We start from the raw sequence: 27700 nt of genomic DNA, 5'->3' as shown, positions 1-27700 counted from the left end.
ACGCGCGCGCACGATAAAAATCTTAATAAAGTTTCATTAAAATATCCTCTCCTCTCTCTCTCTTTTTTTTCTTCTTTTGTAAAATAATATACCTTATCATTCATTATTTTGGTCAAAATCCAAAATTGTTCTATTTTTTAACTTTACAAAGCTTCTATTGAATTTATTCACTATCATTTAATCAATTTTTAATTTTTATAACATTGTATTTTGTTTAAGGTATTATTTAATAAGTTATATATATAGTATATGAGACTTTTTTGTTTATAAATAAACAAAAAAGCAACACACATTCCACGTGCAGTTGCAGTCACATCCACTGCAATCGGCGTGGCGATGGTGAGCGACAGCGTTGTCTGCCCCTTCCTCTAGTCTTCCCACCACCTAGAAGAGCAACGACGACGGACGTGTGGGCGACCAGAGAGCAAAGCCGCGTCAGTGCAAAGGCACGAGCTACGCCGTCAAGCTGACGATGATGACATGACGCTCGGCCTTTTTATCTTATCGCCGTTGATTGTACGTTGCCTTCATTTAGACGTCGTTGGTTGCCATCTAAAAAGAATTGTGCACGCTTTGTTTTTGTATTCGCGTTTTATATCCGGTGCGGAGAATTCGACAGAAACGTAGACGCAGCATCCCGTTTCGAAAAGTGTGCTCCGGGACACAGCTGAGCTCTGTAGGTGTTGCGAGGAGAAAGGAGAAGGCCTATTGCACACACACGCGCGCGCGCGCGTGAAATCTATGGTGCGTACAACTGCGTGTGTGTATACGCAGTGTTCAATGTGTGTGCGTGTACTCTCTCGCGCGCGTCTTTCTTCGATCGTTGCCGCGCGAGACAGTGTCTCTTTAACTCATTAACTCTCGCGGTCAGGCTCGTGTGTCCAACTTCTGTTTGGTTTGATTCTTTTGACGTCACTTCTATACTCAAATTTTACAAATAGTTATATAAAGCAATAGAAATGTTAAATAAAAAGATAAATATTGTTTATTTTAGAGAAGAAACTTTCTGTGTTTTTGTCTTTATGTGATATATTACAAAAACAAAACACGCAACTTTTCTTCTATTTTAGTATTACTTTTGACTCATGTTTATGCAGAGAACTTTTTATGAATAAGCGCGAGGTAATAAAACTGCAGATATGCGTGCAATATAATATACATGTATATACGTGAACAAGTGCGCGGATAATGAGTCACGTGCTAGTGAATAAAAGTACAACGAGCCCACATTGTAAACGCTGATGAATAGTTAAAAAATAGTTGATCCGTAGTTATATAGCTCGAAAGAAACTTGTAAGAAACTTTTAGTTCCAGAAAAAAATGAAATATTTTAACTTGGTGGAATTACTATAACGTTTGCGTGGGAAACGTTTTATACACGAGCAGGAAAAGCCGCAGGAAGAGACAGCCGTACCGTGACAACCAATGGCAATGACCAGGTAGGTTTCTGACCTGCATCACTAACGGAATAGCGGTCTTTCTTTCAGTCTTCGATTTAATTTTTACATTGTCTTGGCAGTGCAGTTTATGAAAAAAAAAGAGATTATCTTTTTTGTTTATCCTTTTTTTATTGCGCGTAGTGTCAGTTATACATAACTCTGACAATCTCTCATAGATGACACGTGTTTAAGAGATACCTTGAAAAAAAGTTGGATGTTAGAGATAGATATTTTAGAGATAACTTTTGCATTTACATGCACGTGTCCATTCTTAATTTCGCTTATAAAATAGTTCCAGAAATTCACACACACACCTCACCATATATATATATAGTATAATAAGTTATAATATAATGGTACAATATAAGAAACATAAGAATTGGAACAAAGATAGAAACTGTACAGATCTTGTATACGATTCTGTTTAATATTCAACTATCCAGCAAACAATTTGGTTGTCAGATGTCGCGATTTTGTCGCCAACTGCCACATCAAATTCATATCCATCTGTGTCCTCAGTAGGATATGGTTTTGCTGAGTTTTGGTGACCATGTTGCGTTTTTTATGTCTGTGTGTTAACAGCTTTGGCAGCACACAAAGCATGTTTCCATATTGTAGCGTTTCTGCACACAGTTTCTGTTGCCAGGTCTGCGCAGTCGGAAATTGTTTGCTGGGTATATGGAAAAAGTAATAAGGTCAGCAAAAGTCAAGTGCTGAATATACGTGTGAATATATTTTTAACATGTAAATTAACCTACTTTTAAACCTTACTGTAAACCTCGGATTAATGTCCGAGGGATTCTTGAAAATAAAAAAATTTTATTAACTATTTATAGTAGAATACTGTCTAAAAAATAAAAAAAATATATCAAAAAAATATATCAACTAATATTATTTCCTAGAATGTTGTGTGAATAAAAAAAAAAAGAATAAATTTTTACAGTTTTTGCAAAGTTTTAACCAATAAAAAAATCGCGTTAGACATAAATTAAGATTTACAGGATACGTACCTAAAAAAAAACGTTTACAGGATTAAGATTAATATAAAAAATAATTCAAATTCAATTCAATTCAAACATCTATATAAAATGCTTGGTTTGCATCTTATCTATATGTCGTAAAAACAACTTCCCTTTTATCTCTTCTTATAAAATATAAAAAACCATTACGAGAAAAACATATCTTGACCAGAAGTCAAATTCCGACTTTCGTGTAATCGTCATAGGAATAGGAATTTTTTTGTAGTTGTACTTTTCAAAATTAGCGTCTCGACCTGTTAATGACTGTATAATATTAAGCTTAATAATGATTTAAAGCTATGTTTTTTGAGAAAAATTTCTTCTCGTTCACGAAACAGATAAAACAAACACGGTCTACAGATGTTTTCGACGTAACAATAATTAGTTAACAGCTCACACAAACTATTCGCGACATATGTTTGCGCGTCTCCTCATTTGTAACTTCATATATGTATATGGTGCTTGCAATGTTTAATTGCATCGATGAAATACTTTCTAGATGTTCGTAAACATTTATGTGTTATAATACGTACATAATATGATTTATAAGCGTTGTCTTACGTAATTAGACTATTTATTTTTGCTTAATTATTTAAGTGCCATGATATTAAAACGCTTTCAACGTAGTATCAGTCATTGAAGTTTGTTTCGACATTACAAGAATCATCATTTTATCAATATTTTACTTATAATAACAATAACTATTAAATATCTATCACTAGAGAAGAACTTTTTAAATTGTGGATCGCGACCCTTTAGAGAGAGAATCGCGTAACAGAATTGAGAGTCGCTCGAAAACTTTGGCAATTGTTTGCAAAGAGTATCTTTTCAACCTATGTTATCTGTCAAATTCTCAAATATTAGTAACCAAAGATAATTACAAAAAGCATTTTGATTTAAGACACATTTTAGGATATTTAATTAAAGTTAAAAATCATGTTATAGTTATATATTAATTATAATATGTAGAATAGAGTAATTAAGCGTTCGTACATCTTTTCTCGCTGTTCATCTTCCGCACTTGTCAGTATGTGGCCTTATCAATCAATTTTGAAAAACGTTGATGATGTCCTGCGTCCTGCAGTGTCAATTATTCCAGCCAGCCCAGATTTAACTTTTTATGGAAGAATAAACAAGCACATCTCTTTCGTTAACATGTAAAGTTTTTGTTCTAATAAGTAATAATAAATGATAAAAAATTACAAATATGTATTAAAGAAGCAATTGTTTAAAATTAAATTCCTCTTGCCAGTTAATGTTTTGTTTATTTATTTTATATACATATGTATGTATCCAGAATTGCATAAAATTTTCTTTGGCAAAAAGGAGTCGGCAGATAAAAAAGTTTAAAAAGCCCTGCACTAGAGTTTCGGTTCTCATTTTCTCTTCAGTTTTTCATATCTATATTATATTAATTATTTCAATAGTATTCCAACGCTGTTCTCTGTATCTGAATTCCTGTTTGAATGTTTTTTTAGAACTATTTCAAAACTTATTTATTTTAGAGATTAGTTGTGATAGAAGATAACATGTGCCACGCTTGTCGTTCACACTGCACAACTATACCAAGTAATTTAAAAAGCACATACTAATTTTGTTCGTAATTTTAACGTTAAAATAAACCTATAAAACATAAGCTGTTTTTTTTTTTACTCTTTATTTTTAGTTGCACTATTCTTGTTTTGTAATTTTTGTGCTTTTTTTGTTCCAAGAAATAACATTAAAAGAAAAAATAAATATGAAAAAACAAAATCATCAAACACGTGTTTCAGTTTTGAATTATATCGTATATCACGCTTATTTGATTTTATCTGCGAGAAATGCAGCTGAAAGTGATAGACACGATTATGTTGCACGCTCGGCGAGGAATTGAAATACAGATACGAAACGATGGACACTCTCGTGATACTGACTCGCTAGTTAGTTGAAATAGAAGCCGGAAACTATGGGCGTCGGTATCGCCTTTCGGAACGATGACTCACATTAGGACAATTCATAATTTCCTTTATGTTTGCATCGCGTTTGCTCACGCGCGCCTAACGCGAAGAGAAGCAACAATTTCATTAAGGTACAAAACATGATGTACAAAACAAATTTAAACAATAAGACGTATAAGTAATAAGCAAATCAACCAATCACAAACCAGCAACATATTTTTTGGTAACATAAGTTAATATTGGTGATTGCTTAAGTTTTTTGTGTGCCATGATTCACATAAATAATAACTGAATTCGCTATCCATTTGCTCTGTCAGACTATGAACTACTACTTTTTTTCTGCTTCTTTCAAATACATTTGCGAGATCTCGTTCGATTGCTTAAATGGTTGAAAGTAAAGCAATATGTATCAATTCAAATCGCAAAAGAATCAGAAGAAGTTTTATTTCTTAGGATTAATGAATTGATGTTGGAGAACAACAGAGAAAATTCTTCTCTCTGAGCAAGTCTACGTATATAGGGAAAGGAAGAACGTTTTCATGTTCGAAGTTTTTACCTCATAATGGAAGTGAAGCCGATACCAAAACCGCGATCGGTGCTGACCGAAAACAAGCCAATACCGGCGCCACGAAAAATCCTGCCATCAGTTCGATCCAGCAGCCCGACTAGCGAGTCCGGCCAGTCCGAAAAGAGCGACGACTTGAAGCCGACTGCGAGCAATACTACAAACAACGAGAGCTCGCGCAGCAATCACGAATTCTTCCGCAGTCTCAGTACGAGCTCGCGCCAGCTGAAAGATGGAATCTCAGAAAAGATGACAGTGAAAGGACGCGCCGTTATTTCCAGCACGCGCAACGCCAGTATCCGGCTGGAGAGGTCGGTGAAGAACTTGCTAACGCGACGATTGTCATCTTTGAATCAAGACGACGTGGTAGATGGTCAGAGTACTGACCAGAAAAAACTTAAAGACTCGGTGGGAGTCGAGGAGGACAGATGCGTGTCGATGCCGGCTGACAACATCTTCAGCAGCATCTCGTTCTACAGCCCATTGAGCGGTAATTTACGCAGCGTGAAAAACGTGGAGGATTTATCTGACAGGCACAGTCCGCCACCTCCGATTTATCCGCCACCTCCGCTTCCGGACGAGTCTATCTACGACGAGCTGCAGTCTGTCACATCGGGAAGTAGCGGCCGATACGACACGCTCAGTTCTACTGTGTCTGACAATGTCGAGCGGGACTTCAACCTTTTGAACTTTACACGAAATCAAGTAAGTCACAAAAGCAAATAATATTACTTAAATATTGTTTTCTTCGTATCTCTTTCTCTTCAAACAGGGTAGCGATTCTTCCGATCAAAGTCTAAACTTGTCCGACGTCAATTTAAGTCTGTCACTCGACAAGTTTGAAACCTCCTCTGCCAAAAGGCTATCGAGGTCAGATTCTTGGACCTTCTATGATGCCACACCTAGCGCGAAAGCCGAAAGTGTAAATAACGTGGATAGAATATTTAGTGTAGAGGAGGAAGAAAACTTCGAGAAATCCTTCGAAAAAGAGTTATCGATACTCGATCGAACCTCCTGTGCGTCCAACGAGAGTCATGCTTCAGTTCAGAATTCGATCTACGAGAACCTGTCATCGCCAAAGATTGATTGTCAACAACAACCGACAACGCCTCCCGCGAACACCAGACAACAGAACAGCAAGTCTCTTCTCTACGAATTTGATCCGTTTGCGAAAACATCCGACAATGAAAACGTCAAGAACAATAATGACGATTTATTGTTGTTAGAGACATTGTTAGCGTCCACCAACGATTCTGGTAGCGTCGACAGCGCGCTGGAGTTTGCAGGCAACGCAGATAACGAAGGGGATCAGGAAAATGAGGAGTTGACTCATCCTGGCATTAGTTCGATACCTCCAGAACCACCGAAAAGGTTCGATTCCCTTCCCAAGAACGAGTACGACGTAGCGGAAGGAGTGGAGCAACCCGAGAAGAATCAAGTTTTGATCAAAAATCCGCCTCTTTTGCCGAAACTTGCGCACATGGTAACCAAAAAGCAGCCGGCAGTTCCTCCTAGAAAACCTTCTACAAGAAGATCTTCTGCGGATACTTCGCGTTTTCTTCAACCGACTGTCAGCACAACGACAACAACCATGACGATGACAAATAAAGTCGATGAAGATACTACCAGTTCTTCATCGAGAGCCGCCGATGATCATCGCAAAGTAAGTGTGATACAGAAGCTGAAGAAACTTCGACATGAGTCTACGGTACATGCTCTCAAGCCTAATGTGATCAGTTTCGTAAAGAGTGGAAGTAAACTGTTGTCCAGGACACGCGAGCACATGGCCGAGTCCGGTTCGAGGTCACCGCGAATGGAAAGGCCAAAGGTTAATGCCCAGCATAATCCGGTTACACACAGGGGAATAGTTTACAGGTAAAAAGAGCAACGCATGTTAAAATTCACTTACACCTACTTCCAATTTCAAAATTGTTATCCGTTCGAAATGTTGCCTCAAATTTAATAATATATAAAATTTCATCAATAACAATGTTTCTTCAATGTTTTTTTATTTTTATTTTATTTTTTTAAAAAGTTAAGAGATAAATGTGCTGATAAAATAATGTGTATATATATTTATATATAAATTTTTTTTTTTTTTTTGACTTAAAAAAACTGCATACACATTACACACATTATTCAGAACCTTCATTAAAATATGTTTGTGTTATTTTGTTCCTGTCGAGACCTGGAATGGGCATTGAGAGGGCTAAGGACCTCGTGCTAAGAGCGGCGGTATTGCTCGATCGGAAGTTATCGTTCTATACTGACAAGAGCATGTCTACGCTGAAAGAGGTCGTGGAATTGGAGACAGTGCACAGTATTCATCTACTGCAAGCTGTTAAGTGAGTCTATTATTTTGTGTTAAACAACAAATATGCGGCATTATCGAATTAATAGAATCTATTTGCATATTTAATTCTATCATTATCAGAAATATTTTATTTGATTTTACTGTAAAGTGTAAATAGTAAACCACATTCAAATATTCCACATTTTCTGACTGTGAATATTAATTCGATTTGCTAGCTTATTATATATATATATATATGCATGCTGTAATAATAATAATTTAAATAATGACTAATTTGATTTCTTGACTCTGAAGTATTAACGTATTGGCCATATATTTTCTACGTAAAGACGTCTCCCTTTCTATAAAAGAGATCTCAAGGTTCTCTTTGTTAAACGAGAAGAAAAGAATCTCACGAGAAAAGAGTCGGTACGTTCGCAAACGTAACGACTTGACCTTGATCACGCTCTATAACAATGATAGATTGTATTTTATACTCCCGAGACGTCACAATTAGTCTTTGCATCTATTGCTTAAAACTTTGTCAACAATCGATTATAGATTCAACAATTCATTTTATTCACAAACTTGCAAATTAATCTCATCGAATCTCGTAATGCACAATTTCTCTTGACTTTTGTGTAAACTGACTTATTTATTCTGTGCTTACTGTATCTTCTATACTTCCCTTTGATTCATTGTGCGATTCATAATACTGATATATCATGAATGCAATTAAATCGATTGGCAAATCGATTCGTCAGCTGATCGCTCGCGATTGCTTGATGAAGATTAATTAATTTCAAAATGCGTGTAGGTTCGTGGACGACGAGGCGGTACATTGCTTAGCGATTAGCAGTGAGGGCAGACCAAGCGTGCATATTTTCTATGCAAAAGGTGTCGCCGAAAGACGGGTCTGGGCCCAGAGAATTCTCGAGGCCACTACGCCAGTTTTTCCCACAAAGTACACCGCCGAACTTACCCGAGCAGGTTGGGCTTACCTAAAGGTAAGCACATGAAAGAAAAACAATGTGTGTGTACAATTATTTAGCATTAAACAGTTCAAAAATTAGAGTTTAAACGATGAATAATAATCTAGAAAAGATATTAAGAATTCAATATTTTACTGATAGAAAAGAAAAATGTATTGATTTCTCGTTTGATATGATAATTCAACTTGTTTTACATGTAAAAAGAAATTAACATAATAATAAAATAGCATAATAATACAATTAATATGTACATGCGGAAACTTATGTTAGAATATCTACGTACAACATAGATTCGTTATATATATAGTATTAATAAGTAAATTAATATTTTCACAAATTTTCAAGCCTACTTCAGTTACCTTTTAAACTAAGGTATGTCAGAATTCTATCTCATATATTAAATATTTGATGTTGCAACTTAATTCAATATTGCTTTGTATCGTAGATGGCAAATTATTTAAAAATATAAAAACTTATTTAAATTTATTTCACAATCTAGGAAAGAGTGTATTAAGTTTCATTAGCCGTATTATTGCTAGATCTATTGCAAATTCTTTATATCTGTTGCTGGCTGTTCGTGTTTACGAAAGCTTATATACTTTGGCATGCAAATTTCTCTTCTACAATTTCGCAAACGTTTTCAGTAACGTTTTACACTCGTTATCGCAGATAGTATCTGTTGGATTTCTTTCGTCATCAAAACAAAATTAAAATGTCGGATATAACCATCTTCATTTTTTTCTTCTTACAATGCAATTATTGTGTTCTATTTCAGGAAGGCATAACGGGCACATGGTTCCCAGCTTGGATTCTTCTGCAACAAAGAACTTTGATTTATACGAAATCTTTGGAGACTGCTTTTGCTGTAAATTTTGAATACGTGGATTTGCGTAAAGCGCGCTGCATTGGTAAGTTGCAGTTAAAAGTCGTAATTGCACACAAATCACAGATACATCTATACATAGGATAAATGCAAAAGTTTTTATGAATTTTGTGATAGGAAAACGACCCAGTAAATAAGTTAAAAACGATTATTTTTTTATTCATCAAAAATACAATAAAAAGAAACATAATAGAAAACAATAGATTATTAAAATGAATAAATCATTTTAATAAAATTACTTGGTCCATTTTTCTGTTACAAAATCCGTCAGAACTTTTCCACTCACTCAATATATATACTTAAAACTATTATTACGAGAACGCGTAAAATAAAATTAATAATAAAAATATAAACAAAGAATGCAACATGAAAGTAAGATAAATCATAAATAACAAAGTTAAAATTAAAATTAATAATTTAATCAATAAAAGCGTTTGTTATGAAGTTGTTATAGATCATCATTTTGTTATATTCTTATCAGAAAACTTTATCTTTGATTTAGATCAAAAATTTATTTTTGAAATAATTGTAACATGTAACTAAATCTTGAAACACGGAAGACATGACCTAATTCCACTGATAAACTGAGTTCGATTATTTTCTTATCAGTGACTCATTATGATAATAAAATTGTTATGTTAGTCACATTATAGATATATACATATGTACAAGTGTTAATTGCGTCGTCTACAGACTACTAATCGATTTGTATTGTGTTGCAGTGTTGCGGGAACAGGAAGGGCCAATTGCCGGATGCGGAGCAGTTCCAGTGGTAGTTGTGGATGCCGGAGGTAGTGGAGCATGTGCTTTGCACATAGCCACGCCGGGAACTCACGAGGCGTCTGCCTGGCGACACGCGCTCTATCAGGCGGCAACCAACTGCGGCCCTGCTTTAGACCAGCAGCAGCTCACGCAGGACAATGTGCCTGTCATCTTGGATAAATGCATCAACTTTATCTATGTTCATGGTAATGAATCATCGTCTTCTAACTTTATATAAATAACTTTGCGGAATCGCGTGACGTACGATGTCCTATGGGATTGATGATTGTACGTGTTAATTATCTAATTTGTTAGAAAAAATACACACATACATATTTTAAGAAACACATTGATATATTGAATATACTGCAATATATAATAAACTGTAATATACTGAAAAACTTCATGACAGATAAATAGATAAAATATCGTAAAAACAAATATATGGGGGGATTTATTTTTAATTGTTTTTGTTTGTATATAGTATTATATTATTTTTTATATATCATCATTCAATTAATGGATATTTAATTACGGTAAAATGTACACAAGAATAAAATTTAAAGGACTTTGTATCATTCTTATGGAAAAGTGTCTTTCTGCGGGTTTGGCTAATTGTTGGATATGTGTAATTCTCGTTATTCTGAAAAAAATCTCGATACACAACTTGCACGTATGTAAGTGCGCGCGCGCGTACACATTCACGCGTGTGCACATATACACACGCACGCACACATATTTAACCAAAAATCACATATACAGAGTCGAAAAGCTTATATCTTTGCATATTAAATCTAGATCTTTACAGGAAACGGCAATAAAATCAATTGTGCTCATTGAGATAATTTTTCGGAATATATCGAAAACTACATTCCTAACATTCAAAAATTAGCCAAATCCGCAGAAAGACACTTTTATAATGGTCCTTTTACGTTACTACGCTATCATCAAGAAAGATTAGTGATATCTGAAAACATTCTGTATGTTAAATTTCTTTAGAGAATTTTATTTTTGAATGTATTTTTATTAAAGTTACATAATATTATTACAATATAGCTACATGAGATTTTCTTATCTCCCAGGCATAATGTCGGAAGGCATTTATCGTCGCAGCGGATCGACCGCTGCCGTAGTGAAGTTAATGGGGGCTTTTAGGCAAGATGCATGGGCCACGCAAATCACACGGAATTTATACACGGAACACGATGTCGCAACTGTTCTCAGAAGATTTATCCGGGATTTACCTGACCCATTGTTTCCTACTAATATTCACGATCGGCTTTGCCTCACTTCCGGTAAGTAATACATCTTTTCGATTGTGTAAGTAACTTGATAATTATCAGAACCAAAACGTGCTTTGCAAAAACAAATGTCAAATTAATTAAAGGATTCTGTAAATTCGTGCAAAAAATATATAAAAATACGTTTTATTTAATGAGATATAGTTTTATCGTTTCTTGATCTAAATCAATTAAATTTTAATCTCGTTATATTTAGAATCGACCAACGAAGAAAACAGAGTAGCAACTTATCGAAAGTTACTGTCCACTCTAAATTCCGTGACGTCGGCAACTTTACGTCGGATTCTGGCGCACCTTCACGTACTCAGCCAACAGAACGCCCGCAACTTAATGACTGTTGAGAACTTGTCGGCAGTCTGGGGTCCGACTCTGATGGACGCCAGTGACATTAGTGCCGAAGAATGGAATCGCGCCGAAACTAAGGTTGTCTGTGATCTCATCAAATTATACCCGAGACTTTATCAATTGTCGCCAGCGGACTTGGCCAAGGAAGCAAAGATGTTGGAAGTTTTGGAGAAGCATCATGTGTGTAACAACGGACCGCGAGCCGCACCCTCGGGAGATCTCAAGATTTGGATATACATCCTGTCGCCGGACGGAGAGTGCACAAACGTCACCGTAAGGGTTCTCCTTTTGTTAAATTATTAGTACATTTTTCCTACTTTTTTCTGTTTATTTAGATTTCTCGCCGGAGAAATAAAGCATTAGTTTCCGTTCTTTGCTAATTAAGGCTATTGTTGAATATAACTTCAGTTTATTTGCTTCTTTTTTATTACTCGCAATCAGATCGGGCCACAGAAAACTGCGTTTGATGTATGTTGCGAGCTCGCTGACAAAGCCAATTTGCCAGCTCACGTATTGTGCTTGGAAGAATACACGTTGTCTGGTGCATTGGAGCGACCGTTGCATCACAACGAACGCGTTCTAGAGACAGTGGCGAGATGGGGATATTGGGATACGGATGACAGGAAAGACAATATTCTTGTCCTAAAGATGGATCGACTGTACAAAGACATCGTGCCTCTGGTGAGTGTAAAAATATAAAAGAAATAAACTTTATTGTGTATAACATAACATAAAGTTATTACTGCGTTTATTATTCATGAACATAAAACACACACGCATGTTTAATTCAAATATACCGAGTATCGCGCTGCAATTCCCACGATCTAAATTTATATTGATGAGAGCAAAAGAGAGAGAGAGAGTTCAAGGTTGTACAAAGTGCAAGCTTTTTATGTGATTAAAAGCGGAAAGAAAGATGCGCGCGTTATGCAAAAACAGTATATTGCCTAATTAAAGTTAATTACTTATCCATTTATTTTTGTCTACTCTTTGTGTAATAGGTAAAACCGCCTATGACGATCTCCGGAGAACTAAAATTTGCGGATTCCAGGACAAAAAACTTGAAAACCTACCTCTTTGAATTTAGCCAGGCAAAACTTTGCTGTTATAAAGACAAAGTATGTTCTATCAAACTTCACGAATGGAAGATAGAAGATATTATTTGGTACTTGGGACACGAGTTTAAACGCAATCCACAAATGGGGTAAATATATGTCGTAAAGTCATAAATACATATGTGTTATAATTTTTTTGTTATTTAAAATATTACAAACTTTTTATTACAGCTGGTCTATCACATTTATTTTAAAAAACAAAGCACCGATGAGGTAAGAATATACATATATATATATATATATATATATATATATATGTAATTTATATATTTATATATTATATTTATAATTACATATATATATTTATATTTATATATTTATATACACACATATATTTTATAAATGTGACATATATTCTATACATGTGATATATATAATATATATTGTTACGGCCGCCCGGTATGAATAGCTATGCTATTCATGTTCGGTGAGAGAAAGAAGACGGCAGAGTCGCTTTGACAAATGTTTGGTCGAAGATTTTAAATTGGATTTGAATCAGAACCGCGGCGGGGTCACTGACCTCGGCCGCGCGACCTTGGTGGGGGGGTCACTGACCTCGGCCGCGCGACCGCGACGGTGTTACTGACTTCGGTCACGTGATTACGATATATATATATATATATACACCTGTGTTGTGCTAGTAACAAAAAAAATAAAAAAAATACATTTAGTAAAAACGATTTTTATGTAAATGTCAAACGTGTTTTTGTTTTTTAGAAGTAAGGATAGCCCATATTTCGGAAATATCTTGGCAGGTACTTCTAAGGACGAGCAGTATAAATGGTTAGCGGCCATGCTCTTTGGAGAATATCAATTGAATCTGCGACCTTCCGCGGTGAACCTCATGGATCCATGACTAATTATCTTAAATGCTTCCAAAGTGATAAGTGATACTTTCTACCGTGAATTTTTTTTTGTGCACGTTGTGTAGAGTCTGAATAATTTATATATAAAATCATGTATGTACATAATGAAATTTAAAACCAAATGGTTTTAATATTATATAGATTCTTTATACACACAATGCTCTAGAAATGTGATCTCGTATATAAAATGTTTAGAGTAGTTAACGGCTCGATTAGTCAGTGAAAACAGCTTGCCATTTTCACGAACAATGCTGTGAAAGTTTATCATTATCTTATTAAGAAGTTAACAAATATATGTCGCGTAACATATATGATGAATATTACATTAAGTAACAAATGCCATTTATACAAACAGAAAAGCAATGAGAAATATAAACTCGAATATGAAAAAAAATATAAATATTTTATACTAAATTTTACATTTTTTGACACAAATTGTATATGTACCTTTTGGATTTGAGCCTTTCAAAATTATTAACAGAAAATTATTTGAAAAATTGAAACAAAATATAATTGATTATAAAATTTTCTCTATTTTGCAAGCTCAGAGAGAAAGCTTGACTTAAGATGTCGGAGAAGCAACGTGACATTAATAGGTTTAAAAAATGTTCGAAAATTGTTCTCAAGAATTATTCATATGAATAAACACGCGCATTTATCTCATTGCAGTCAATATGTGCAAAACGCTCAGAGTAAAAGAGAAATAATTTTTTTTCAAAACTGCTGAAAACTTTTATTAGATTTTAGATGTTTTAAAATACTCATACTCATATCTTAAGTTTTGTTTATAGAGAGAAAATTGAAAAAAAAAAACATTAACTTTTTACATTTATTGAAGATATAGTTAAAGATACAGTTTCATATAAAATCTAAAAAAACTATATTAGTAAAAATATTAAGAAAGTAAGTTATATATTGTGCTCTAATTTGTTTGTTTTACTTAATTTAACACTTAACTAAGATTATCATTAATTTATTTTTTTTGTAATCCCTTTAATTCCTTTAATTGACTTTTATTAATGATGTAAAATATTGATGTTCAAGTCGATGACTATTGGTCCATTGTGTATGAAAAGTTTGTTGATATATGTATTGATGTTTATTATTGGCATTTAACAAAAAAGTATTTATTCTCTTACGTCGCCTATACCATCTGGATTTATAGCAAACGTTGCTTCGCTTTCTGGCAAACATGGCGAATCATAAATCTTACATATTCTAGTTTCTCCTCTACCTTTACGCAAATACAATCTTGTTGTGCTTGAGTGTGCTAAAATATGACCACCTATCGGTTTTTTCTGATCACCACCAAACATACCAGCAGCACCGTCAACATTTGCGACAACTTGATTTGTTATAACAACGGCAATTCCATGTTCATCCGCTAGCCGCAATAACATCCTGAGAAATTGCCCTAGATGATTCTGTCTGCTAGGTAATTCACCTCTACCAGTATAATCTGTTCTATAAAGAGCAGTACCACTGTCTACTATCAGCAGAGCGTATCTCGCCTCTGTCATCATGGCACTGGCTTGCATCAACAACTGAGTCTGATGATCAGTATTATATGCTCTAGCAACAGCAACATTATCAAGGACAGAATCACCATTAATCTTATATCTTTCAGCTACTGCTATCAATCTTTGTGGTCTAAAGGTATTCTCTGTATCTATATAGATACATCTTCCCTCTGCACCACCCATACTAATAGGCAATTGACAGTTCACAGCAAGGGTGTGACACAACTGAGACTTTCCACTTCTAAATTCTCCAAATATCTCTGTAATAGAACCAGTCTCTATTCCACCACCCAACAGTTTATCTAACTCTGTAGAACCAGTAGTAATATAGACAATGTTGGAGCGTGTCTTATGTATTTCTGTGGCGCTTTTAAACCCCATCATGACAATTTTTGATGCTTCTTGCAATATCTTGTCTGCTTTAGCCTCACTAATACCCTTGATTGCAATAAGATTCTTTTTGGGTGTATAAGCCACTGATTCCACAGTGTAATATCCAGCTTCCTGTAGTTTTTTGATATCACCTGCAGTGATGCCATTTTTCTGTAAGACAATGTGGAAGAATTGATATATGACATGCACGTGTTTGAACATAGTACAAAACGATGTTGGTTTGGTTTGGTGCATATATGGCTCAAAGGACCGTTTCAAGCTAGTCCATACGCCATTCTAAGTCTTTAGGAATCGTGACACAGGTTCTAAACCGTGGTTTGGGTACAAGCCACGGAGTTGTACGTTCGTTAAAAATACTGATAAACTGAAGAAATCGGTGAAAAAACACCGAAGATTGTCCAAAAATATCTAAGCGTAACTACGCACATCTAACCGGTACGGCTGATGCAACACCACTCCAAAACGATGTTGACATCGTTTGCCAACGTTAAACAAGATATGCAGACTTACCTCAAGTGCTTTGATCAATTTTGCCGAAGTGTATTCGTCAAAATCATCTTCTGCATTGAGATTCGCCGTAGACACTGCATCGATTGCCTCCATTGTGACACAATCCCGATATTTCGCGCTATCACTTTATGGTTTGGTTTGATTTGGTTTGGTGCTGTTGTGGCTCAGTGAATCGTTAAGCTGGTCCATACGCCATTCTGTGTCTATATGCTATCACTTTACGCAGAGAAAAGCCTCAGAGCGGCCAGGCCGAATTTCTGCGATGTGATAGCTTAACCGCCCCGTAAACTAGCGCATGTTCACGGGTGGTGCACATTGGAACTACGCAGCCATGTCCACGAGCGATTTATCGATGCGTACACATGTCTATGGTTCTTTTCCGTGCTATGAGAACACCGACGTGGTGGGGATACGCACACAAGCGAGAATCGTCGTTAACATCAACATACTATGTCTGCACTCTTCCACGAGCACACACGGACAATGGTCTCGCTTGGTGCGTAGCCCCATCATGTCGGTGTTCTCATAGCACGGAATAGAACCATGTCTACGAAAAACGATCGTAAAAACTCTTATGGACCTGGACCTCGATTTTCGAACTATTTGCGCATACGAAAGTCTGTAGTACATGTGGCATTAACAGTAGAGTTCCGTATACGAAAGCTTTTCAAGAATTAAGCCCTGGCTGTTCTCATTCTTCTCTCTGTCTACACTAAGAAGGGCATTGCTGCCGCGCTCGTACTTGCATTTTAGCCACTCCAAAGCTTTAAAACGCGAAAATCGATGGGTTTTAAGCGGAATATCGAAAAAAAATTGATGATTACTTCTAGAGCTCGTCAAGACGCGTCGAACCATATGGTCATTTTTTCGATTATGCTGTGCTGGGCATAGTATAAAGAGTACGATATTCACACAATTTTATTTTATATTTTTATAGTTTTATAATATTTTATAACAATGTATAAAATTATAATAGTTTATAACAATGTATAAATGTGCAAGATTTACTTGGCGTTACTTCGTGATAGATATCATTTCTTTCGTATAATAGATTTTGTACAGAAATAATTTTTCTGTAGTATAGTAATATGTACATAGTAATATTTTTCTAGAGATACGAGTTGCGCGTATACTTGGCGCCGTTTTTACTTTTTTTGGATAAGGTATTTTGGTCGGGATAATATATACATGATATTATTACTTATTTGCTTACACATGTAAAGTATATCATATTATTTCATGCAGAAATTATCACTTTTTTCATTATGACTCGAATTATTAAAGCAGAATTATAACAAATGAGCAGATGGTAGTATATAATAAGATATATTGTGTACCATACTCAGCAAATAATAAAGAAATAATACATATATATATCGTATATTTAAGAAGTTTAGCAAACTGTTTCGATCTCATCGACGGCTTCTCTGGGTAAAAATGTTGCTGCCAATTATCCTTGTTTCATTCTTGACATTTGCGAGCGCGTTAATAGATTTTCTGCATAAAATACCGAACATTCTATTAGATCCATTAGACAAAATACCCAAGATTGACTTCTCACCAAACCCACCTGAAGATGCGTCGCTTTCTGCTGTAAGTGCTGATTTATACTTAGCACTTTGTAAGATAAGATAAATTATGCTCATTTGTGCACGCATATATATTTTAAACTTTTGATAAAATATTTTAGTATTATGAAAACACTAAATTATACATACATACATATATCATTTTCATAATTTGATAATCAGTTATTTTTTTATCAATTATTATAAAAAAATAATGTTGATTAACTACCCTGATAGAAAAACATTTACAAAATTACGTGACGAAATCTTGCACTAAAATTGTAATTTGCAATTATACAGATATATTTTAGGAAATAGATGTAAAACCATTGATCTTTTTTAAAATATTTGTAGTTGTTTGCAAAATTACTTTCCAAATACTATTTCGGCAAAAGAATAACGATACGGCGATATTATCTTAGCAGTATATTTGCAAAATTAATTTCAAAAAGAATTTGTCCAATAATTGAGAAAAAAATTTCAGCTATGTGATGTTTAAAATATGTAGAAATATAATTGCATATAAAGAAATCAACTTAATTCATGTATATACTTATGAAAATGCATAACGACTTTTTCGCAATTTTTGACAAGTATTATTTACAAAATTTTATTTCGATAAAACTGTTGCGTCATGGCGAATCATCTTAGTGCAATCATTGCAAGATCGTCGGTATTCATGATGCCATTTTTGTGCAATATTTTTACAATTTGCCTATTAGGGTATATATAATCTCTATATATTACTAACTTTATACATATATAAAGTATGTATATATGTATATATGTATATATGTATATGTATATATGTATATATGTATATATGTATATTATGTATATATGTATATATGTATATATGTATATATGTATATATGTATGTACGTATATGTATAAATATATATGTATATACTTCTTATAGAGACTGTAGAATTAACTATTATTATAGATAGAAATAATAAACAAATATGGATACAATGGTGAGACACACAATACTATTACTTCCGACGGTTATGTCTTAGGACTTGATAGGATAACTGGACGAGTCAATTCTAACTCTTCGCAAATACAAAAACCCGTTGCGTTGCTCATGCACGGCATTCTGTGCAACTCGATATGCTGGCTTTTTCCAGGAGGAAAAAGCCTAGGCAAGTTTAAATATTTTTAAATTTTGTGTTTTTTTTATTTACATATATTCTCTAACATATATTCTTATATTTTAGCATTTATTCTCGCGGATGCAGGATATGACGTATGGCTCGGTAACGCACGTGGTACCAAATATTCTCGTGAACACGTGCAATATTCCTCTAACGAAAAAGACTATTGGAATTTTAGGTGAGAATTAATACACACACATACATAAAATAAGAAATATACATATGCAACATTACTTTATTTACCTGTAACACGCGAAATATAAAAAGATAAACTTCAAAATAAAGCTTGATAAAGATAATACACGGATTTCATTTTGTATAAACATATCAATATATCTTTTTAATCTTATCTTTTAATAAATGATACATACTTTACGTATGTAATAAATAAGAGGGTTTAAGCTTACACAGTTACAACTTTTAACTTTTATATCATTTTTTCACATGTTATAAGTCTTTATGAATAATCGCGAACAATTTGAAATGACGCGATGACATGAATTACATACGTATAACAGATGCATACAGTATCATATCTATTTAAACTTGCAAATAAAATACATACAAACTGCAGAGATTGCAGACATATTATATAGAATCTTAAACTGAATTTATTAAATATAGTTATATTTCACACAGAAAATTAAAAGAAATCAACAAAATAAAAAATACTTTGGCTTCGACTTTAGCATAATTATTCAAATGTAATTGCTCGATAAAAAACATTTTGTTACCATGCATATCAGTTCAGCCAAAAAATTTTTAAAGCATGATTAATTAAAAAAATATACATAATACATGTATATAAATACTTCTAAATATATAGATATATATACATAATACATATATATAATAGATATTACTGCAATTTCTTTAGCTATATACGATTATCAATAGCAACACATGTTGTACATAAACTTATGTACATTACGTTAAGACTGTATATAATACATATATAAAATTTGATATGTATATAAAAGTTTTTTTAAAAATAGATATAAAATATATAATATTTTAGACACAAAACTATAGCCAACATGAGAATTTGTATATAATATAATAATTAATGTATAATAATTAATATATAATAATTAATATATAATATGTATAATTAACATATAATATAATAATATGTATAATATAAAAATTAATGTATATTGTTTTTTTAATAATTTTATCTATTTTTGTAATATTTTTATTGTGTATCCCAGCTGGCACGAAATTGGCACGCAGGATCTTCCAGCAATGATAGATTATGTATTGGAGACTACTGGTCGCGAGAAGCTGTTTTACTTGGGACATAGTCAAGGCACTACTGTCTTTTTCACCATGGCATCGGAACGACCCGAATATCAGAGTAAGATAGAGGCGATGTTTGCTCTAGCACCGATCGTTTTTTGTGGTAGAATGAAGAGCCCTTTCTTTCAAATACTATCACATTTCACGATTTCTATCAAAGTATGTACTTTTACGTTGAAAAAATTATAATGTACGCATGTGAGATAGAGATTTTATATAGTTTTTTTTTTTTTTAATTGAACCTTATTGCAGATTATGAGCGAGTTAATTGGCATAAACGAATTTACAGCTAATAATGCATTAATAAAAAAAGTCCAACAAATGGTATGCGCAGATGATGCTATCACGCAATCACTCTGTTCGAATGCAATTTTCCTAGTTACTGGATTCAATCACGAGCAAATGGACAAAGTACATGTTTATTATATATATTTAGTTTTTGTACTTATGATAATGAACAAACTAATATGTACACGTATTATATTTCTTTCTAAAAAGAAAGTAAGAGTTTCTCTACAATTACAACATATAGCTGCAAAATAAATTATCTACATTTCTTTTCCGGTATGTATTAATACATTCGCGGCCGGCAATTTTAGAGCAAGACCGCTATCTGAAAGCATACAATTTTCAAACGTCTATAGCTGAGAGCTACAAGATTTTACTATTTAAATGGGTGTACATATACAAAATGTTGCTTCATCATATTACACTTATATGTTTATTAAACAAATGAACATAGATTTTAAAATCACGTAAAATTACGTCAGCAACAGACTTCATCTATAGATTTTGAAATGACGTAGAACTACGTTATCGACCGCGAATGTGTTAATACACACTGTAAAAGTAGTATATCATCGTGTCTTTGCAGAATCTCATACCGATAGTTGTTGAACAATTTCCTGACAGTGTGGCTACAAAGCAATTCATTCACTATGGGCAACTCATTAACTCTGGTAAGCGTTTACTTAGAACTTATGAGTTTGGGAATTAACTCAAAGAGAACAAGAAGTCACGAAAAAGTCAAAATGTCGTCATAATAACTTTTGTGCAATAAATTCGTTAAAATGAAATGTTTGTACGCTTTTTCGTATCTCTCATCTCATCATTCTCATCTATCTTTTTTCGCATCCCTACAGTCTTTCAGCATAGTCCGACTCGGACTAAAAACCGTGCTTGAAACGTGCCTTTTACGTTCTTCATTACGTCGGTGTTTCTCTTCTCTTGTTTCTTCTTCGTGATCGAGATTGTCAATGCGATAGGTGGAACCTTGTCAGTTTAGCGGGTCATTATACTCAGCAAATTAAGTTAATTTACGAATTAGACGTTCAAGATTCAAAGTTCCCATTCAAATATTCTCCATTTATATTTATGTCTTTTACCTTCATTTTGACACTAATGTTTCAATATAAAAGCTGAACTGTCTTGAATAACATTTATCTTTTTATTTGGATAAAAGGGGGATGGAAGTGACAGGACATGTTTCATATGTTTTTTTTAAAGTGTGCGGCCACACTTACACCATTTACCTTACGGTGAAACAGAGTTGTAATAGTCGTAATCGGTAATTTATGCCGAAACCGATAAATTTCAAATATAGGATTTCAATACTTTTGTGCACACTTTAATCAACCCTGATGTTGTCTAGTGACAAAAACATGATATCAAAATCTCATCATATTTTTTATCAGTTTGACATTATTTTTTTACGTTTTCGTGATTTCTTGTTTTTTTTGGGAGGGGAATATATAAATGTTTGCATAAAATATAATATATTAAGATATATATATTATATAATATTATATCTTATAAGTTATACTACATAGTATAACTTATTATGCATATAGTGGTTTTTTCGTATAAAACCATAAAATAAATAATGCCTATTTCCTTTATCTTTCGCAAACGTGCGTGAAATATTTTTTTCTTATAACAGTCTCACCTCTGTAAGCAAAACATTTTATTAAAAAATTTTTAATTATCAATATTTTTTATTAGGATCAATTATATCTGCCGGCAAATTTAAGCAGTATGATCATGGAATCATCGCTAATAAAAAGATATACAATCAGGTAAAACCACCGAATTATAATTTAAAAAAGATCCAAGTGCCGGTTGTATTGCATTACAGCAAAAATGATTGGTTAGCAAATGTGAAGGTTTGTATTTTTTATGTATAATTTGTATTACTGTATAATTTACTATTTCCAATCAATATTTTTTCAGAATATTTACGGATATTTATAAGAAATAAAATAAATATAATAAATCAAACATTTATATAATAGTTGAGAGATTTATACACATATATGTAATATATCCACATATGTATATAGATGTACATATGTTGATATATATTTATATAATATATATAGATATATATAAATATGCATAAATATTTATATACACATTTTATATTTTTATAGACATTTTTAATATTTTTTTAAACAACTTGTAATTATTTGAGATACTGAAATAAAATAAATACATATATATGTAACATTTTATACATGTATTACACATATTAAATATATAAATAATATATATAAATTAATCACATATATTATAATATTTTTCCGTAGGATGTGGAAAACTTGTACACAGAATTAGGTAATCCCTTTGGCAAATTTCTAGTTCCGGATAAGAGATTCAATCACATAGATTTTATGTGGGCTAAGAATGGGAAGGAGCTTCTGTATGACTATATATTGGATCAAATGAAGCAATTTCTACAGTGAACAGTCAACATTGTCTTTTTAAATTTTCTGCGGCGATTCGTTTTATGAAATGCTGCAAAAGTTGTTTTTACATTATTATTTGCTCATTTTTTTACTATCAATGGTTTTATTTGTTATGTTATCTGGTCTTACTTATTTCTTTCTATCGTCTTCACAATTTTTTCCATTTTCAGTATGTTATGTAGATAGAAAACATTTGTGGCAATAAATAAAAATTTCTTAATGTTAGTGTCATTTTTATACCGACGTTTCGTGAACATTTCAGCTCACTTCATCAGGATTTCAAGAGCAGCCTGATATAGTATCACCGAAAAACATCTCCAAATGTTAAATAAAAAATTAGATATTTTTCTTTTTTTTCTTCAAAATCGAGAGCTGGTTCAATGTGTGTTGTTTCTGCAACAGTTAACTTCTTTGATTTCTATAGCTTTCATTAAAAAATCAACAAAATCTATTTCTTCATAATTTCAACATGAGAATTTATAATTTAGTAAATTAGATATGTTTATTATATGTTTAGTAAATTAAATGTTTATATTAGTTCAATTTATATAGATTTATTATCTTTACTGCCATATGCTTGCAAAAACACAATTACTTTAGATGATTGTCTGCCAACTAAACGCATTTAGTTAACATATTTTTTACTCAACACGTCCATAAAGGAAAAGTAGAGATCATAATACTTGAAATTACTGGAGTTCTATTGTATTCTTTCACGTGTTTTGTGAAGTTGGGTTTTTTGTCTGCGTGTGTTAACAGTTTTGGTAGTACCAAAACATGTTTCGTTATGGCAGTCTTTCAGCAAATATTCTCTGTTTGCCAAGTCTGCACATTCAGAAATTGTTTGCGGAGATCTTAATTATAAGGCATTATCTCGAAGATAAATAATTTATTTTTATTTGGATAAGATCCTTTTTATTTTACTTTTTTTCGAATTCTTTCAATCAGTTCATTGCGTCGATTAGCATTATCAAATCGAGAATTACAGGAGATTATCAGATGACTTGATACGATTAGTCATGCAAAACAGCAAACACTTCGGCGATACAATGTGTATATATATACGTGCGTTGAAAAAGAAAATCAGACGTAATTTATTTCATCAATTGCATCAATTTGCACGACACGATTTCATCGAGCACCAGCAATGTTACTGTTAACATTTTGTTTTATCTTAGCATCAACGAATGCATTGCCGCATAATTTATTACCTGAAATACCGGGTCTTGAATTGATAAATAAATTACTAACAATTAGTGCAAATAATGTGACTTCGAATGTGAGTTTGAATGTGGACGAGACACTTACTACTGTGAGTGCAATTTTTTCCAGTCGTATTTGTGTAACAAAAATTGAAAATAGTAAAGTTAAAAATATATAAAATATATAAATCTTGAGAAATTTTATCGGTTAAAACTATCATAATTTCTTGAACAATTCCTATTTGTTTGACTATATTAATCGAAAAAAAATATATATAACCAAATTTAAATTTAAAACGATTTTATTTTTACATTTCTTTTTACACTAAATTTAATTATTTACAAATGTACAACAAATTTCACATGTTTTGATTCATTTTATATAATTTTAAACTAGTAAAGATTTATTTGGTTTAGTAAACAATATGCTACATATTCGTTTGCAAAACATTTCTATTATTTTATTTGAAACTTTTAAATTAAATACACGTAACAATAATTAATTATTATAATGATTAATTATTATCTATATTAATTTAAAATAAATTCAAATTAAAAACTTATTTAGGATGGTTTGCATCAAATATAGATGAAATACTAATTTTCTTTCTCATAAAACTTAAAAAATCTATTGCGAAAAAGACACTTTGATCAGGAGTCTAACCTGGACTTCCCGCATTCATTGAATAGATATTTAAGTATAAATGCTATTAATTAAATACAAATTACTTATTATTACAAATCCTATTAAATAGTTATTTTCCATCTATACGTGATCAAGCATCTTAGATGAATTTACGATTTAGATTTATTTGAAATTGCTAGGTGTATTAATTTACATGTTTCAAATAAAATAAAAATATATTTCGCATGAACATTTAAAACAGTAACTCATAAAATCGAAAATTAATCTTCACTATTTTAATTATTTGGTTTGAAAAACATCTTGTATATTAAATATCTATGTTAAAACTTAGTTCAAAGTCAATTTTTTACAACCATATAATTGAGTTTTTTACTCTGATCTTATTTTTATTGTATAGTTAGAGTTAGTAAAAAAGTACGGCTATAACGGCGAGCTGCACAAAGTGATTACTTTTGACGGATACGTTTTGGAATTGCATCGCATAACTGGAAAAGCTAATTCTAGTGATTTACATATACAAAAACCAGTTGCATTTGTGATGCACGGTCTTTTGTGCAATTCGGCGGTTTGGGTCTTACCCGGACCCGAAAAAGGATTAGGTACAAAACGCTAATTTTTTACAAAATAATTACTTTATAACTTAAAGTCCTTTTCTTTTACAATAAAGTAATATTATACAGTTACAATCTTATATTTAAATTAAAAAGAGTAAATATTATCAATTTTATGTATATACACGTGTATATATATATACATATATACAGGGTGTCTGATAAATCACCGCTCGTAAGCAGATAGAAAGGGTGATTCTGAGAAGAAAAGTCCTCGGACACACAGCTTAGAGTTGTCATTTTGCACGTGGCTGCACGCTCATTCGCGGATCTTTATTTATTAAAAACTCGTTAACTATTGCGAATCTCGCAAAATGGTAAATGACTTTTCTTCTCAGAATAATTCTTTCTATCTGTCTAGAGCTATGATACGGTCTTTATCAGACACCCTGTATATGTATATATATGTATTTGTATGTGTGTAAATAAAGATCGCACTAGAATTAAAAATAAAAAATAGAGATAAAAAATTTAATCCAATCTTCTTAGCATTTATATTTTAATACAATATTTAACACGGTATTGAATTGAGTCATTAAATATGTGAATCTTGACAAATATGTATATACATATATACATAAATATATATTTGTCAAGTTTTATACTTAAATGACTCAATATATTTGCCTCCAGTATTATTTTATTTTAAATAATATTCTTATAAAAATGTTTTCAGCTTTCATTTTGGCAGATGCGGGATATGATGTGTGGCTTGGTAACGCACGTGGTACTACGTATTCTCGCAAGCATACAGATTTGTCCGTACTAGACAAAGAATACTGGGACTTTAGGTGAGGATTACCATATATGTAAATATAAGTCCTTCTTTCCTAAAATAAGGAAATTTCAGCATCAAAATATAAAGTGTCTGAAAAATTTTGACAGCCGAAGTGTGAAAATAGATTGAGTCAATCTATAAGTAGAAAAGTCATGTATTACTGCAAAATTTGCAATAGTTATTGAGTGATTAGTTAATACATGTGACCCATGGGAATGAGCGCTTGTGAAACGATAGTTTGGACTGTGCAGAGTTGTGCATGATTTTCAGTTGTGAAAATCAGCTGATAGCAAGAAGTGTCACACCATTTGCTCGTTTGTTTCGCCTCTTGCTGTTAGATTGCATAAAATAAGCCATTTTTATTTACAATTAAATATCATACACGCCTACAGAGTCCGAATCTACGCGTTCATTGGATCATATGTATTATATATATATATATAATTAATCATTCAATAACTATTGCAAATGTTGCAAAATGGTACATGACTTTTCTGTTCCGATTGACGCAATCTACCTTCACACTTCGTTTGTGTCTAAATTTTTCAGGTATTCTGTATATAAGATGCACAGTAAGCATCTTATAAATAAATTTTCGGATTAAATTTAATTTTAAATTTGTATGTGTATTAATTTACATGTTTAAAAAACATATTTTGCAATAACACTGCCACAAGATCAAACATTTATCAGATATTACAATACTTTACTCTTCTATTCATATAATGCAAAATGTTAAATTCATTCATGTGTTATTTTTTGAAAACGCTAATTACAGAATAAAAACAAAGGTGTATTTAGATTATAAGCAAAAACGCATGTTAACACATTGCATTATTTTTTCTAGGGATAATCATTTTTCTAGAATTTTCATAAACTCTTTCGCATTCTATTTAGATATGATACATATGAGAAGATAATACATGCTTATATCTGCATACATGAGTAATCTTTTATATTATGGATGATATATATTATACTATATTTTTATTATCAGTGATGTACAATAATAGAAAATTATTTGTTCCAAACAATTATATTTCACATTACTGAAGCTATTCCTTGTATAAACTACCCACACAGAGCAAAAACTCTATTAGACGTCGACAGCTCCATGCGACATCTAATAGATGTCTAATGGATGTCTGGATGGATGGATGTCTGTGTGGGTATGTAATTAAATTATCAGAAAAAAATTCTAGTTATTAATGAAATAAATAAAGCAATAAAAAGAAAAATAAAATAATTTTTTTAAAGACAATTTACATCTTTCTTCTTTCTTGTGCACGTTGCAGTTGGCACGAGATCGGCACTCGCGATCTTCCCGCAACAATAGATTATATACTGAAAACTACTAGACGTGAAAAGTTATTTTACTTGGGACATAGTGAGGGCACTACCAGTTTTTTTGTTATGGCGTCAGAACGATTTGAATATCAAGATAAGATTGAAGCAATGTTTGCTATGGCACCAGCCGCCTATTGCGGCAGAGCAAAAAGTCCCGTTCTGCGGTTTCTGGCAACTTTTAGCAATTCCATTGATGTATGTATTTTTAATTTTGATAACTAAACATAAAGAGACACACAAATGTATATTGTATATACATATATGTATATATACCCAGCAAACAATTTCTGTTTTTGACAATTTCGGCGCAGACCTTGGTAACAGAAATTGTTTACAGAAATGCTACAATACGGAAACACCGCCAAAATTGTTAGCACACAGAAAGAAAAAACGCAACAACTCTGTTGA

At 32.5% G+C, this 27700-nt stretch overlaps 4 protein-coding genes across 6 annotated transcripts in view; 3 read left to right on the top strand and 1 right to left on the bottom strand.

The window, feature by feature from the left end:
- Nucleotides 1-423: 423 nt before the first annotated feature.
- Nucleotides 424-13903, top strand: LOC109852089. Of its 2 annotated transcripts, none has more exons than XM_020422927.1 (14): nt 424-744; nt 1309-1439; nt 4849-5665; nt 5733-6835; nt 7147-7305; nt 8071-8260; nt 9021-9153; nt 9851-10096; nt 10973-11185; nt 11388-11809; nt 11978-12217; nt 12538-12740; nt 12823-12864; nt 13369-13903. In XM_020422927.1, the coding sequence occupies exons 3-14, from the start codon at nt 4958-4960 to the stop codon at nt 13505-13507; spliced, it is 3798 nt and encodes a 1265-aa protein (XP_020278516.1). In that variant the 5' UTR covers nt 424-744; nt 1309-1439; nt 4849-4957; the 3' UTR covers nt 13508-13903. The 2 variants fall into 2 exon arrangements, with proteins under 2 accessions (XP_020278516.1, XP_020278524.1); XM_020422935.1 differs by having other exon boundaries at nt 1098-1439.
- Nucleotides 13904-14421: 518 nt separating this feature from the next.
- Nucleotides 14422-16252, bottom strand: LOC109852104 (DNA repair protein RAD51 homolog A-like). The gene is made up of 2 exons (XM_020422947.1): nt 15941-16252; nt 14422-15580 (listed from the first exon to the last, which is right to left on the bottom strand). The coding sequence occupies exons 1-2, from the start codon at nt 16031-16033 to the stop codon at nt 14645-14647; spliced, it is 1029 nt and encodes a 342-aa protein (XP_020278536.1). The 5' UTR covers nt 16034-16252; the 3' UTR covers nt 14422-14644.
- A 1088-nt stretch (nt 16253-17340) lies between these two features.
- LOC109852732 (lipase 3-like) lies at nt 17341-22928 on the top strand. Its single transcript, XM_020424171.1, has 8 exons — nt 17341-17533; nt 18455-18653; nt 18729-18843; nt 19877-20123; nt 20217-20375; nt 20839-20923; nt 21966-22126; nt 22550-22928. The coding sequence occupies exons 1-8, from the start codon at nt 17378-17380 to the stop codon at nt 22703-22705; spliced, it is 1278 nt and encodes a 425-aa protein (XP_020279760.1). The 5' UTR covers nt 17341-17377; the 3' UTR covers nt 22706-22928.
- Nucleotides 22929-23799: 871 nt separating this feature from the next.
- Nucleotides 23800-27700, top strand: part of LOC109852718 (lipase 3-like) — a 6238-nt gene continuing 2337 nt past the window's right edge. The window contains exons 1-4 of one of the 2 annotated variants that reach the window (XM_020424161.1): nt 23800-23987; nt 24954-25155; nt 25844-25958; nt 27241-27487. In XM_020424161.1, the coding sequence (XP_020279750.1) occupies nt 23856-23987; nt 24954-25155; nt 25844-25958; nt 27241-27487 (696 nt within the window). In that variant the 5' untranslated portion in view covers nt 23800-23855. Of the gene's footprint in view, nt 24021-24953; nt 25156-25843; nt 25959-27240; nt 27488-27700 lie in introns of both variants that reach the window. The other variant, XM_020424151.1, reaches the window with a different exon arrangement.

This window comes from Pseudomyrmex gracilis, unplaced genomic scaffold (genome assembly GCF_002006095.1).
Source record: "Pseudomyrmex gracilis isolate BER0280 unplaced genomic scaffold, ASM200609v1 scaffold_1, whole genome shotgun sequence".
Classification (NCBI taxonomy): Eukaryota; Metazoa; Arthropoda; class Insecta; order Hymenoptera; family Formicidae; genus Pseudomyrmex; species Pseudomyrmex gracilis.
This window is presented reverse-complemented; position numbering and strand designations above follow the sequence as displayed.